The 14,659-nt window shown below is 37.7% G+C and overlaps 1 protein-coding gene and 2 long non-coding RNA genes across 3 annotated transcripts in view; 1 reads left to right on the top strand and 2 right to left on the bottom strand.

The window, feature by feature from the left end:
* Positions 1-12,417, bottom strand: part of LOC143757194 (uncharacterized) — a 58,804-nt gene extending 46,387 nt beyond the window's left edge. Inside the window, exon 1 of the long non-coding RNA XR_013210432.1 lies at positions 12,294-12,417. This is a non-coding gene — a long non-coding RNA (uncharacterized LOC143757194). The remainder of the gene's footprint in view (positions 1-12,293) is intronic.
* On the bottom strand, positions 274-1,223 carry LOC143757196 (uncharacterized). Its single transcript, XR_013210435.1, has 4 exons — positions 1,122-1,223; positions 952-1,030; positions 415-526; positions 274-319 (listed from the first exon to the last, which is right to left on the bottom strand). It is a non-coding gene; the product is annotated as an uncharacterized LOC143757196 (long non-coding RNA).
* Positions 1,374-7,321, top strand: LOC143757188 (uncharacterized). The gene is made up of 10 exons (XM_077248152.1): positions 1,374-1,756; positions 1,851-1,888; positions 1,978-2,071; positions 2,305-2,409; positions 2,574-2,656; positions 2,735-2,789; positions 2,867-3,011; positions 4,649-4,800; positions 5,805-5,851; positions 7,166-7,321. The coding sequence occupies exons 4-9, from the start codon at positions 2,325-2,327 to the stop codon at positions 5,834-5,836; spliced, it is 552 nt and encodes a 183-aa protein (XP_077104267.1). The 5' UTR covers positions 1,374-1,756; positions 1,851-1,888; positions 1,978-2,071; positions 2,305-2,324; the 3' UTR covers positions 5,837-5,851; positions 7,166-7,321.
* Positions 12,418-14,659: the final 2,242 nt, after the last annotated feature.

The following is a 14,659-nucleotide window of genomic DNA, read 5'->3' as shown; positions in this document are numbered from 1 at the left end:
TTCTGAAAACCCCCAAACACTGTGGTAAAGTAAAAAAATTAAAACTAAGAAAGGCCTACCAGTTGTTGTACAGTTCACCCGGTTCTTCTTTTTGGGGTGAGGTACTGAAGAAGTATCTTTAAAAAAAAATGAATAAAAATGATTTTTGAATTACTTTAATTGTTTACTGGTAAACTTTTTCACATGCTCAGGTTCATACCTTCATCGGAGCTGCTGAGACACACTTGTCGTTTTTTTCTCTTAGGAACGTCATCAGAGCTCTCCACAGAAGACTGCACAGCTGCTCTTTTGGACCACTTTTTAGCAGTTTCATAGTCACCTGAAGTAAAAATACAGTGAGTATAATTTAGCATTCCTTAACAGTAGTTGCACTAACATTTTGTTTGAATGGTCCTTTAAAGTAAAATGAAATACCTGTTTTTGCAAACACTCTGACCCTGTGCCTGGTCCAATTTTTTTTATCAGGTAGTTCAAGCCTTTTAATTTTTTTGGTCACATTAATTGGTGGCCAGTAACAGTATTGTACCTGCATTAAAATAGTACAATTAAATTATGAAATAAATATTGTAGAAGTAGAAAATAATTGCAAACTGTAATATGAAAGCAATAGTAACTGAAAATCTAACTCAAGTAAAAAGTTAGATGTAAATGTTAATAATTGAGAATTGTACTCAAAACACGCTAAATGGAACTAACATTTGTTGGGAGAACAATGTGTTAAATTTGAAAAGAGAAACATGAGGAAAAAAAATAGAAGAGTTGTCCTTACAAGGAGGGCATGCAAATACTTTTGTAAAAAAAGATTAAAAGTGCTTTACAAAAAATGTGCATCAATAATTTTAAAGATGCACTGTTATGTTCCATAAAAGCAAGAATTGTCCATTTTGATTTTCATGGTGAATGTAAAGATATTTGTTAATGTATGTTGTTGATACAAGTGAGATTTAATACCTCATCTTCTTCAAAAAGCCAGGTCTGTAGTACCAAATCACAAGTCCCCTCCTCCAAAAATTCAACTATTGCATACATTCTGCAAGAAGCAAGAAAAATCATTATAAATGGAAAAGAAGCTAATTATATTTACCAATCGCCTCAAATCACATCATATGACAACCTATTACCTTTGATTATAACTTGTGGAGCAATGACAGAAAAATCACACTCCTGTCTTCTGCATTCATCTTTATCGCATGTTTTGTGAGTTCTGATGTTGGAATCCATTTGATAGTGTTGTTTTTTTGGTTGTACGTGTAGGCACCAATCAAAAATGACATGCATGGGCTGTGGAACAGAGGGTACGGTTTACTGTACACACGGCAAAGCACTCTTTCTTCCTTGTCTGGCACTTGAAGAATTTCACAGCATTGGCCCCCACTGAGGATGTATGCACAGTCTCGGGCCTTTGTAGAGATTTTCTGTACATTTGTATTGTTTGGAGTTTTTTTCTGTTTGCTCATCTCTTCCAGTCTCTTAGAAACCTGAATCAGTGGGTGTCTGCCAGAACGCACCATCTTCTTCAGTGACTGCAGGTAGTTTTCAAACATGAAGGCACTACAATTTTCCAGACAACCAAAGTTTTCTGCATCACTTGCTATGTGCAGCATGGTATGGGTGTTGTACACGAGGAACTCCTGTCCATAGAGTGTCCTACCTTTTTCCACAAAGTATTGCAGCAGTTCATTGGCATATTTGGAATGTTCCTGCACAAGACTTGGACATACTAGGATTGCCATGGCCACACTGAAAGAAAGGAAGTGTAAGTACATGTCATCTGGCAGTATTCCCTTTAACACAATCTTCCCTGTGTATAAAAGGAACTGACGAAACTCGGTTGCTTTCCATCTGTCCAGCTCCTCAAGACCCCTAGGCTTTCGCACAAATGCAGATGGTATGCAGTTCCGGAGAGACAGCAGTCTTGCACTAATCTCTTTGGTTTGGCTGGCCGAAACCCTCACAGCTCTGTCTCCTCTGGTCCAGATGAGCAGGAGCCTTTTCATTACACCGAGACAAGCCTGGTGCATGTAATCAATGGGAAAGCACCTCACCATGTCTATGGGGAGGTGAGACACAGGTGTGTTCCCATGGTGATGCTGAAATTGTGTTTGGTTTCTGAATGCTTCATCTGTCCGGAGTGTGAGGTCAGCAGTCTCTTGGTATGTGACTCTGTTTAACCACACACCTTTTTGCTCACATCAGTCACAGCCAAAGTACCCGGAATACAGTTTACTATTTTTCACTAATGCACGAGCTGGAGCATCACACACAAAGCACCTCAGATTGACATTTATTTTTCTTCCCATGAAGGTAATCCCGTCATTCATCAGATGACCCAGGTCCCTTACTGTGTCTTCCAAAAAACCAAGATCTGTTGGTCGACTTGCACCACATGTCAGAGCCGTGGGGAAAATGGTAACAGGATCTAGCATGACTGCGCAAAGGATTGGCCACATACATGTTTTGGAGCTTTTGTACAGTGGTAATCCATCAACGTTCAGGGATAAATCAATACAGTGGAGTTTAACTATTTCATCAAGTGGGTAACTTTCTAACGTTTCTTGTAATTTCTGTTTTAGTGGAAAGTAAACGTATTCCATTCCAGATGATTGCTGTGTGTCAAGTTGCCGGGGAGTGTGCAAAAGGGTCCGGGCAGTTGAGGGTAATTCACTGTGTCCATGCCTTTTTAACAATTTAAGAAGGTTGTCAAGTGCATTGTGTTTTATCTGGTTTTCAATAGCCCAAGTGGACAGCTCTTCTGCCAGTGACGTGTCCTTACTGTCGTCGTCTTCAAGGTGAAAGGCCAAGGATTCATTCAAGCTGTTAATTACCTCCCATGTTGTTGCTATTGGCTGTTCTCTTGCATTTTCAGAGTGCAAATGGTGTTCAGTGTCAGATGAATATTCCTCACAATTCTGCTCCATATCAACTGACATTACTACTCCGTCAGCACCTTCTGATTGTTCTTCAACTGGAAGATCAAGTGATTGTACTTCAACGGCTGGATTAGTCTCCAGGTGAGATGGCGATCTGGACAATGCCTGCCTTGTGGTTCTCCAAGCATGCACATATTTCCTGTGCATCTCTCTCTTTTCAGAGCTCATTCTAGGAGAGTAGCATTTATTTAATTTATATTTAATTTGTACACCCTTTTTTTTATATACCCAATCTGAGCTTTCAAGTTAGTTAAATTGTCTTATTTTTCTTAAATATTTAGGGATCACTGATTATCAGATTTTATTTTTAAATATTGTATTTTTGTAATGTTTGGTCCTTTTGTGGTCTTTCAGCACTAAAACCAAATCCTACTAGAAAGAACATGTTACTGTAAATTTGTAAATGTCTTACCTTGTAGTGTTGAAGGCAAAATGAAAGAACTTATGGACAAAAACTGCAACACATCAATGTGAATGGTTTGTTATTTTTAGGCACTTGCAATAGATATTAATTGGTAAAATGTTACTTTGCTATATATTGAACAATTCACATGAAATTAAACTGCAAATATATAAAAAAAATCTATTTATCAAGTTGGAAGTTTTGCAGTGCTCTCTTAATTTCTGAATCTACATAAATAGCCTATGTATGGATAGTTGTCCCATCGCAAAAAAATTACCAAATATAAATATCCAATGTAAGTTTAAAAATAAAATATACAACATATATTACTGACAACACATTTAGGAGCAGCTAAGTAATATGATTTACCTTGCAATTAAAACTGAGGCGACAGAGGAAGACAATCCAAAATCTAATAAAACAAAAGTAGTTAAAAAATTTATTTCATTAATCAAACCTGGTAACAGTCCTAAAGTTTCATGTTACATGTATGCTTCATTATGCCAATAAATACTGAAAACTTGTCTGATAGTTAGTCAAAACGTACTTACGAAACCAAAGCTCTTAAAAGTCTTAGCTCTTAAAAGAACTTTTGGGGTGTACAGTATCGGGCTGCTGTGGACACGTGCAAAAGAAAAAGAGAAAAACAATAAACAAGGCTGAATATGAGTGTGATGGGCCTCTATACGAGTTAAAATGTTTCATTACAGACTAATCAGAACGTAATGAACATGGCAAATCTGAGATGTAGGATGACTGGTGTGTATGACTTACAACAAGCAGATGGTACCTGAAGAAGCTGAAAAAGAGAAGAGAATAATTATTTTATAAATCATAAAAAGGTTTAAATGTATAAATTGTATGATAACATCGAAAAATAAGCTATACGAGTTCATATGTGTGAACTATCCCTCTCAGTCAGAGCGCATTAGAGCAAATGACATCATACATCTAACGGTATTAATTTGTAAATTGTCCCTAATTAGATTTCTTTTTTGTTTAAATGTATAATTTGAATATAAATTGAATTAATTTAAATGTTAATGTAATGTAATGTTTAAAGATGATTCCAAAAATATATGTATTTATACAAATTCAGGCTGAATCAATGGTCTGCACAGTCTACACCCAACTGTGACCTTAGTAATAAGTTCATGAAGTGAACCACATCTTTCTACAAACAAAGGTGTATTATTGTGACTTGGCCAAAAAGCTACTTGCACTGGGGCGCCTATTGTTTTTATGGTCCGCTTCAATAAATACTTTTCAGTGTGTTTGCACAGTATTGAACCATAGACCTCATTTTAAACTCCAGTACAATAGGTGGCGGTATGCATATAGTCTGCTGTCCGCCAGTAAACCCACAGGTGAACAGGAACTTGGGCCATATCCGCTTATACACACACACGGCTGGTAACGTAAGATGTATCGCTGGAAGACTGCGGATACAGAAACACTTTAAAAAAGGTAAGACGTTTTATAATGTAAACGTTTATTATGTGTTTAATTATAACTACATCAAATGTTAGCTTGTATTTTATTCAAGAATCAATTATTTCGACAGATTGTGCTTCGCGAGCTCTGCAATTGCATGATTTTGCGCATCGCTCGCCCAAGAAATGTACTTGTCTTGCGCACTTCACCCTCAGCGTATAACGTTTGCTGTGGACGAAAGGTTAATATATTAATTTATTACATGGCTTGGTTGAATTCTAATGGTTGAATTCTTGGTAGTATGCGGTCTATTATTTCTTGATAAAAGACATCTGTATAACACACCGTTGCCATGAAAAACAGAGCGTTGCCATGGACACAGTTCTGTTTGCTCTGGAGGATAAACCCCTTTTTAAAATCAATATTTTGTGTCAATTTATTGATTTATTTGTTAGGTAGCCATGTAATAAGTGTGATAATGTATAGCGATGCTGTTGTTATAGCGAATACATCCCCTTCAGACGGATTCAAGACCACTCCGTTCGCGTCGGGGTCCTGATCAGCCTGTCGGATTGCTCTACATTAACGTATCCCTACACATTTAACGTAACTTTACTTACCACAAATGTCACTGTATGTTTTAGCGGGGACAGTGGTCTAATGGACCTGAATTAAAAAACTAAAAATACGTGAACAACAATCTTTATATGAAAAAAATAAAATCAACTCGAGCTCGTCTATATCAGTCTATATCCACCCCTGTCTTCAACCAACAAACGTTAATTCCGTTATGGCAGTTATTTAGTATGACTGACGAGGAGCATTCTATGCATTTTAAATGTCTTATTTCCTTTACAACCCTAACTGGGTCAGGGGATTATGATGCAGGTAAGTTAGGCTATAGCTTGTTAAGAATGTTGAGGCTGTTGCTCTGTGTATACATGGATAGTTCATTCATGGGGAAATTGTTTAGAGAGTGCATTCACGCAACCTAACAATTGATGCTCATTACTGTGCCCTCTGTTTCTGTGTTTAAGTGCCTGGTGTCATAGTTTACTTCCTGGCTTGAAGGATGAAGCTGTAGGTAAGCAAATTAAAATGCCACACAACTACCTGACACCTTATCACTATTTTATATATATATGTGTGCATTTTAAGTAATATCAATCAAACTGAAGCTTTGCAACTGTTTAAAATTAATTTTGTTTTGTGAGGAGAACAGTTGCAACTTTGAACTTTGCAACTGTTCTCCTCACGAAACAAAATAAAATTTAAACACAAATCTGGTAGCATCACTATAACAGAAAAGTTAATGTTTTATAGTTTAAGCTCAAACTAACCAAAGTAAAACCTTTAACATTTTAATTACTAAAAGTAATTGAATTTTTAATATACCTCAATACCGGTGTATGTTGCTAGTTTTTACCTTTGTTTAGGCATTTTTTTATACAGTGGTAGTGAGCGAGTGGCCATGCATGGTTTTACCTGTGGTTACCAACTCTCACTATCAGAATATTTTCGTTTATGCCTATGATAATTATAAATGAAATAATTATTACCAATTGCTATGAGTTTGTATAATTCATATTTATTCCAAGGAAAAAAGTTTTACACAGCTGTAAACAAGTTCTGATGCTGCCCTCTGTAACCGGTAGGCGTGGCTTGGGACTGGCCTCATAGGGCAGTGAAGCAAGTGCATTCTGGGAGTTGTCTTTCATCCACATGAGCCAAAAAATACATTTTCTGGATTTTCTCAGTCTAGAAGGCACCAAATTCTAAAATAATTTCACATTTCTACTACATAACCCAATTTAAAAAGACATTAATCTTTCCAGCGGTGAAGTATACCTTTAACCCACCGGCCCACCTCAACATTTCGATTTGATAATCCAGCCCCCGAATTAAGCTAATTGAATAGCCCTGTCATATGATGTAGTTTATTACATGAGAAAGAGTGCCATTTTCCCTAAATATCAGCATGATTACAAATGTGATATTGTATTGTATAACAAAACAATAAGCAGAGTGGACTGCGATTAACATCAATGAAAAACATTACTGCAGGCTTCAACATGGCTGTGTTTACGATTAGAAATGTCAAACAAATTTCGCCTACATAGGTGATTGTAGCCCGTATAGGTATCTGTATGCATGAGACTGTCTGAATACCGGCAGAATTCACATTTTTGGTGTAAAAAGAGACACATTATGCAGAAGTATAATTTCCTGTTATGTGTGTTCGTCAGAGCCTGCAGAATCACCTTTTGCAGCCTGACTTTTTGACAGTTTGTCAGTTTAAATTAACATTAAATTGTGGTTGTAGAATGTGATATAGCCCAAGATTACATGAGAATGTATGTCTTACCTGGATCTTTTTTGTTTTGTTTTTGTTTTCCAGTAATTCAGCAATTGGACTCGTTTCCATCCTTTTTGGCCTCTTCTGCACTTGGAGTCATTGCTTTCATCCGATTCAGCGACTGTCGGATCTTCATTTCTGTTTGCATTACTCTGCTTAAATTTTAAACCCTTAGCAACAATAAAAGGGTTTTCCATTTTGGCTGTAGTTGTAGTCAAGTTATATATATATATAGTGGCATGAAAAATAACCACTAATAAGCATTGTCATACATTAAAAAAAAAAAAAAATATCTGCACACTGATTTACATTATGAAGAACACATTAAATTGACAGTATTTAAAAGTCATGGTAATGGTAGGTTAATGTCAGCATTACAGGAAAGACACAGATTGGTGAAAGATTAATGACACCAGTGTTTTGCTCCAAAATAGTTTATTCTTTCCCCTCCCCCCTTCCTTTATTGGTCCTGCTTTTAATACTATTAGCACAGTTATTTCTTTTTTTTTAATGCTGTAAAAATCTTTCTGTTATTTCTATTTTAATAAAACTTTTAAAGCCTGTTAGTGTAGTTGCATTGTAGTTACTTTATGACAACGTTGTGAGGACGTCGTGGTAAAGTTCCATTTTTTATAATCTTGGCTAACGTTCCAGAAACGTTGTGGGCACGTCCTCAAAAGACGTCGCTAGTTTATCCCATGGAGAACGTTGTAGAGACGTGGTCAACTGGTCTCCAGATAACTTTTCAGAATATTGCGTTGCAAGTATTATCCTAGTGAAACGCCATTTATATATTATTTGGGAAATGTACTTAATTCAGCAAAAATTGTATTAAGTTATCTGGTGACCAGTTGACCACGTCTTTACAACGTTTTCCATGGGATAAACTAGCGACGTCTTTTGAGAACGTGCCCACAACGTTTCTGGAACGTTAGCCAAGATTATAAAAAATGGAACTTTACCACGACGTCCTCACAACGTTGTCATAAAGTAATGTCACGCTGACCAAGTGACGACTAACTGACGACGTCGTCACAACGTACTGTGTTAGCTGGGAACACATTATCTTATGAATAGCGCGCTCTGCGAGTGGGTGTGAACACATTAACGATAATTAGCTGAGACAGGAGAAACTGTACTTCTCTTTAGTTTCATACAGATTACATTGCAAGAGAATATTTTTTTTAAATGTGAATTGGTTTATTTAAAAGTATACATTTAAAGCTTTCTTTAGACATACGTTTCATGTTTGTGTGATAAGTATTAGCTGAGTTTCAGTTCATTTTCCGGACTTGTTTCAGAAAGATTTTTGCGCAGACAGAGTGAGCTGAAAGCGCACCCTGTTTATTTTCTTTATTTTACAAAAACACCCGGTTTTGATGTTAATGTGAGTGTACACAAAAAAGAAGACCCTCTATAGTTTATAATCATGCATTGCTTTTATTTATATGACCAAAAATGACGGAGTATTTTAAGTCTATGTTGCTGCTATGTTAAAAAAAAAACAGCAAAACGCGCCGGCGCGTTTGTCGACCCCAGAGGGTTAAACTGAAACAAGGAATGTGGTGTATAATTGTGTAAAATGTATGATGAAACTTGCCTAGCAATTTTGCCAACCAAATACCAAGAAATAGGTTGCAGCAGTTTGTCTTTCGACTACACTTGCAAAATCCGCGATGGGATAAGAGAGGGATAACGTGTCTGGTGAGAGGGGCTGTTGCTCTGGTGTTATCGGAGGCTGTAATATGCTGTCCTGGTTTCCCTGGCTGTTTTCCAGAAAGTCGTCCTTGGGTGCTGAATCTTGGAGCAGTGCTAGTATGCCATAGTCTGTCTGTGGTGAACTCTGTGGGCAGGGCTCAGCTGAGATTGTGTCCATGAGCAGAGGTTGTTGTGGCTGAGTGGTGTTATCATTGTCCTTGTGTGATGTGTCAACCGCATGTTCAGTCAGGTGCTGAAGTGAAGTCCTGTGGTTCATACTGTATCCAGGTGTGTGTATGCCATTCAGGTTGAGTGGATTGGCACACACTGCAGAAGGATGACGGAGGGAGAAGTAGATATTGCCCTTTAGCACTCTTGAACCAAGTTTGTTTGGGTGGTGGCCATCCTGTTGAAACAGTTGCCTCTGACTCCAGAAAAGATTGAAGTTGTCAATGAAGTTCACTCCTTTTATCAAGAGCATTTATTTAAGAGCATATACTTTGCATTGTTGTAGTCTCAACAGGTATTAGGACATTTAGCATTTACATTACTGTTAATCAGACATTACTTGATTACACATTGTATTACCTTGTTATGATATATAGTGACCCATACAATGTGCCAAACATAATGTGCCACATGAAGAGACAGTGCAGCATATGACAGTAGCAACAGCTGAGAAGATTTGGGTCTGTGGTGACCAGGTCCACCTCACAGACACTTCCTTCTCCCATTCTCTCTCTTTACTACTACAACACACACACACTCATCCTACTCTGCATCATTTCTCATCAAGATATGCACAAGTCACAAAAATAAAATCAATCTATCCTTGTGGAAAGGTTGCTTGGTAGCTAAATGTAGGTCTAGCAAGTCTTATATTTCTGTAATTCACACAGATCAAATACAAATATGCTGACTGAATATATTGCTAGTTTATTTTGAGTAGCCAGCTAGCAGTTCTCTTGGCAGTTTGCTGATAATCCGGTGTCTAGAGTAAAATGGTCAAAACATCTCCTGAGAAAAATCACATGGTCAACCTAGTCTTGGTTATTTAATTTTGATTTAGTCTTATTTTCCTTACCTTGTCATTCAAGACCAGGGCACTTTGTGTACATTTCTGGAACTTTCGCGCTTCCACATCCCGCGCAACTACGGATCTCCCAGGAATATTCATTATATATTGCTGCGTACATTTATCCGTGTCACCTAGATGCGCGTGCGCGATCATGGTCGACTGACAACGAGATTAAGCAGCTGAACAAGAATACGGCCGTGTTCCGATTGTTCTCATCTCAGCTCCACCGAGACAAAATAGACATGCCATTTCAAAAATCTTTCATTTATTGTCAGAAATATGTTTTCAAAAGCATCACTTTCATCAAATTTTATGTGACATAATTTCCAGTAGGCAACTGACTGCAAACGAACAGGCTTATGTGCCGGGGCTGAGCCCCGGAGAGCCCCGGCCCAATTTAACCACTGCCTGTCATGCTCCTTGGAAACTGAAACTCCTCATTTACAACTTCAGCCGCATTCTCTCTTCGCATAATGGCCTGAAGGAGGAGTGAATTCTGCCTGACTTGACCCTTTATCTCTTCCAGCATCTGGTAGAGCCAGGGTTCTCTTTCTGAATCAGACAAACATACGATGCAACATTATAACTACACAGAATGTGTAGATTGTGAATGTGATTTCTGTTATAACTACACAGAAATGTGCTTACATTTCCCATAAAATAGTAAAATTTGACATTTTCAACATTTGATATGTTGTCTATGTCCTTTTTTCAGCTAAATATGATTTTACAAGATATGGAATTTTATTTTTATTTTGCATTTTACATAGCTTCCCCAATTTATTTTTAACCCTCTGAGGTCTAGGGTTTTTTTGGGGTCCTTTTTTGACATGCCCTGACATTTGTTCCTTTTTCAGTTGCTTATAAACATATTAATCGCAAAGGTGTAATTACACTCCATTTAGCACAAACAGGGCTACCATAATATGTGAGCAACATGTATGTACATGTTTGTATTTTGAGAGAGAATATTGTTTATGCATGGTTATTGAAAAAAATAAAACTTTAGTTTCTGAAATAAGGCCACAAAACACATACTAAATATGTGTCCTCAAGACTTTTGACTAATGGATGTTGTCGCCTAGAGTTTTTGCTTCAAAATGATCTGAAAATCATCCTGCCTAATCATTCACATAAAACAATACATTGATTTAAATTTTATAAGACACTTTTTGTTTGGAAAGGCAATATGCGTGGAGGCGTGTTCACACCTGAGAAAACAAAGACCTGCATAATGTGCCCCTTAATGAGCTGCATAATGAGCCTTTCACACACGTGTGTCACTGGGTACCAAAGAATGCGAGGACACAAAATAAATCATATATATATATTCATTTGAAGTCGAGGACTTTTCTCCCCCACCTTAACCATGCAGGAAGAGCAGCGTTTGGCACTGCGTCGCTTTTCAGCGCTAGCTGTGTGGAGAAGCCCATTTCCACCTCTATTGCGTTGGAGAAGCAATCCCACATAAAATGCAGGTTGCACACTCGAGCGATAGGCGGGAACTCACGGTCTTCAAGGTCGAGTGCATGGAACCACTGGCGCCTAATTTCCAAGTCTGGTAGCAAGTTATGCAGTCCAGCAGTGCTGTTGCAACCAGCAACACTACACCTACGTATCATCCTAACCACTGTACTAAATACAGATAAAGCTAATGTTAAAAATTTACGCTATCCTAACTGATGCAATACTATGCTACTCATTAACTATGCTTCTAACAATACTAACAACACTAACAACTATGCTAATTAACTACCTAGGCTACATGAAATAATCTAAATAACTATATAAATGCTATGCTATCCGTATGATCGTTTTCAATACTCGTAATTCCAACTCCTGACTCGCTACAGTAGTTTTGACGGAACTAGATGCTTTTATACCAGGGGCTGCCAAGGGTGTGGTGAGCTCGCACCAAGGGCGTGACGGAGTTCCGTCACAGAGTACCCTACGTCACAGAGTTCAGGAGGTTTCCGTTTAACCTGAAGAGGGCAGCACTCAGACGTTTTACATCATATATTTGAAAATTAAAACACTTTATACCCAAATGTCAAAAAATTTACTCGAATCAATGAACAGCATTTATGAAGCTCCATTCTTACAGATCATTAACTAAAAAAAGTTGTTTTAGTGTTTAGTTACCCTTTAAATTGTGGTTGCAAATCAAAGCACATTGATATTAAGGCTAATTGTTAAAAGCAGAGCTTAAAAGGTTTATCATTTGAAAATAGTACAACTTAGCCAGGCGAAGTTGGTTTTATTCTCGTTTTTGATTACATAAATTTTATTTTGTTCCTTGAACAGTTTCTAATCCATGTCAGAAACTAAAAAGGTGATTACTAAAAACTCCTGTAAAAAAAACTATTGTTAAAGGTTTGGAATAATTCTACGTACCATCTTGTCTTAGTTCAGGGACTGTCACAGCAGGTGATGATGGTGCAAATTGTTGAAATGGCTGGCAAGGTCAGGCTTTTGGCTCCATTACTGCAGAATTATTTATTTTTTGGTCTTTCCATAGTCTTTGCATATGGAAAAGTAAGAAACAGAATCAGTACAATGTACAATACATTGCCAAACATCACAAAAGTTTCGCTGCGATCTTATACAACAGGAAAGTGACTAATGTTCAAAAGTTCCTTTCAACATATCGTCCCCTTGGAATTAAATATAATTTACTACAACTCAATTTTGACAGAAATGTCAGATATAACCTTGTACTGTAATTTCCCAACTATTAGCCGCAGCTTATACATTTATTTTGCTAAATTTCTTCAGGTTAATACACGAGAGCTGTTAATATGGTATTAATGTTTTTTTTTTACTTGCATAAAACACTCTCCTGTGGCTTATACACAGGAAATTACTTTAATTAATTCTAAGGGGACCATATTCCCAAGTCTTGGATGTTAGGAATCTGTGGTGACCTGATATGTTGGGAAATGATGCAATGACCACTGTATGTTTTCGTCTGTAGTGTACCTATGTGGAGCCAGCTTGTTGAGGCCTGCACTGGAGGTCATCCTGAGGCTGTATCAGATGTAAATCCATTTACATATTTTGATGATAGTCTGTTGGACACATTAAGTCTAATCAATTTTTTAAAAGCGCAGTGCAAATAAGCAGTAGGCTATAAAAGGTTATCAAGACTTGATGAATCAATGGGATAGGTGAAAAAAGATGACTTGTTTTGGAATTTAAGACAGACTAGATGCGATGCTTCCTTGTCTTTTAAAATGTTTTTCACTATATAAATATCTCCATTGAACAGAATACAGTTGTCTCCCTCTGATAAACTAATTAAAGTTCCACAATTTACATATTTCTTATACTGTGTAAACTGCTGAGATGTCACATTGTATGGAAAAGGCCCATTCTTATGTTCCTGGTAAAAACCATCCTTGCACACCCTTATTTTAGTTCTGACACTTGCTTTTTCTGTCAATCTCCTGATGATCTGTTGAAGGGGCTGGGTAGGGGTCCTAATCAATTTTTTTAATGTGTAGAGGAAGTTCTCAAATGGGAAAGCTGCGAAATTATGCAGCACACCAAACTGCCTTGCATCATTGGCAAGATGTGTCAGCCCGTGTATGTTATACACAACGTAATTACCATAAACAGATTGAAAATGCTTGACTTGAATGTGATCAGTATCTTTTCAGCAAAATCACAGTACTGGAGACACAGTGAGGGGCAGCATAATATTCGAATGGCTACATGCAGAAGCATAAAAATGTGGTATAGAACATTCGGCAGATGGTCTTTCAGTGCTACTGGACCAGTGTACAGGAGAAAAGTTCTGAACTCTGTTGCTTTCCACCTATCTACCTCAACAAGGGATCTCCCTTTCCGTGCAAACTCTCTGGGGAGTCTCATGGCAAAGGACATAAGCACTGCAGAAATTAGGCCTATCTGATGAGCACCTAAACGAGTTGAAGTGGTCCCCTCATCCAAAACCCTATCAACTTTCACAACTCCAAGAAAAAACAGGTGCATAACATCTAATGGAAATTGGGAGACCATACCAATTCCAACCCTTGTCAACACACTGGTCCTTTTATGGTGAAGCTCATCGTCTTTATTAATAAAAGACGTATCTGTCCGTAAAGGTGAATTGACTTCAGGAAAAGTCTAGTTAGTAAAAGATCAGTATATATTGTACTAATTGTATATTGTCTATTTGTACGTTGTATTTGTCTATTTTTCACGTTGTTTAACTGAAGAGCTCTTTTCCAAAACGCGATAAACGCCATTTAAAAAAAAAATGAGTTTGTCACGTCATTCTGTTGTATACCGAGCCTACTCACTGCTCCATAAATGTTTCTAACCAAATCGCTACATATCCCTGTTTAAATTGTACTGAAAGTTGTCGTTTTACTCCAAACCGCGACAGCCGATACACTCGTTTCGAGTCACAGTGCGACATATTCTCTCGGCCAATCGGAGTCTTCGAATAGCTGTCATGCGTGAGGTGTACGTGAGGCGTGAGGTAAACATCGTCAGTGTGAATTAAATACGTCGGAAAAATGAATGTGTTGACTGTGATAAACACTTTTGATGGGTCCGAAGAAGCTGTTAAGCCCGCGCCAGGTGGAAGACGACGGCGTTTAAACGAAGACAACCACGAACGTCAACAAACTAAGAAGATACGCTACTCTGGTGGAGGACGGATCCCCACCATTGGATGTAAACACACCTCAGCTAAATGCTTTTGCCAAGCAGATAGATTGACACCCGATGACCTTGTCATGAATTTTCAGAAG

This window comes from Siphateles boraxobius, unplaced genomic scaffold (genome assembly GCF_051911475.1).
Source record: "Siphateles boraxobius isolate OS27281-9 unplaced genomic scaffold, OSU_SipBor_1 30, whole genome shotgun sequence".
Classification (NCBI taxonomy): Eukaryota; Metazoa; Chordata; class Actinopteri; order Cypriniformes; family Leuciscidae; genus Siphateles; species Siphateles boraxobius.
The sequence above is the reverse complement of the archived record's forward strand: the minus strand, read 5'-3'. Positions and strand labels throughout refer to the sequence as shown.

Coding starts and splice junctions, on each gene's coding strand:
- LOC143757188 (XM_077248152.1), top strand. CDS start 2,325: ATGACCCAGGTCCCTTACTGTGTCTTCCAAAAAACCAAGATCTGTTGG. Junction 2,410..2,573: donor TCAGAGCCGTGGGGAAAATG/GTAACAGGATCT, acceptor TTTCTGTTTTAG/TGGAAAGTAAACGTATTCCA. Junction 2,657..2,734: donor AAGGGTCCGGGCAGTTGAGG/GTAATTCACTGT, acceptor GGTTTTCAATAG/CCCAAGTGGACAGCTCTTCT.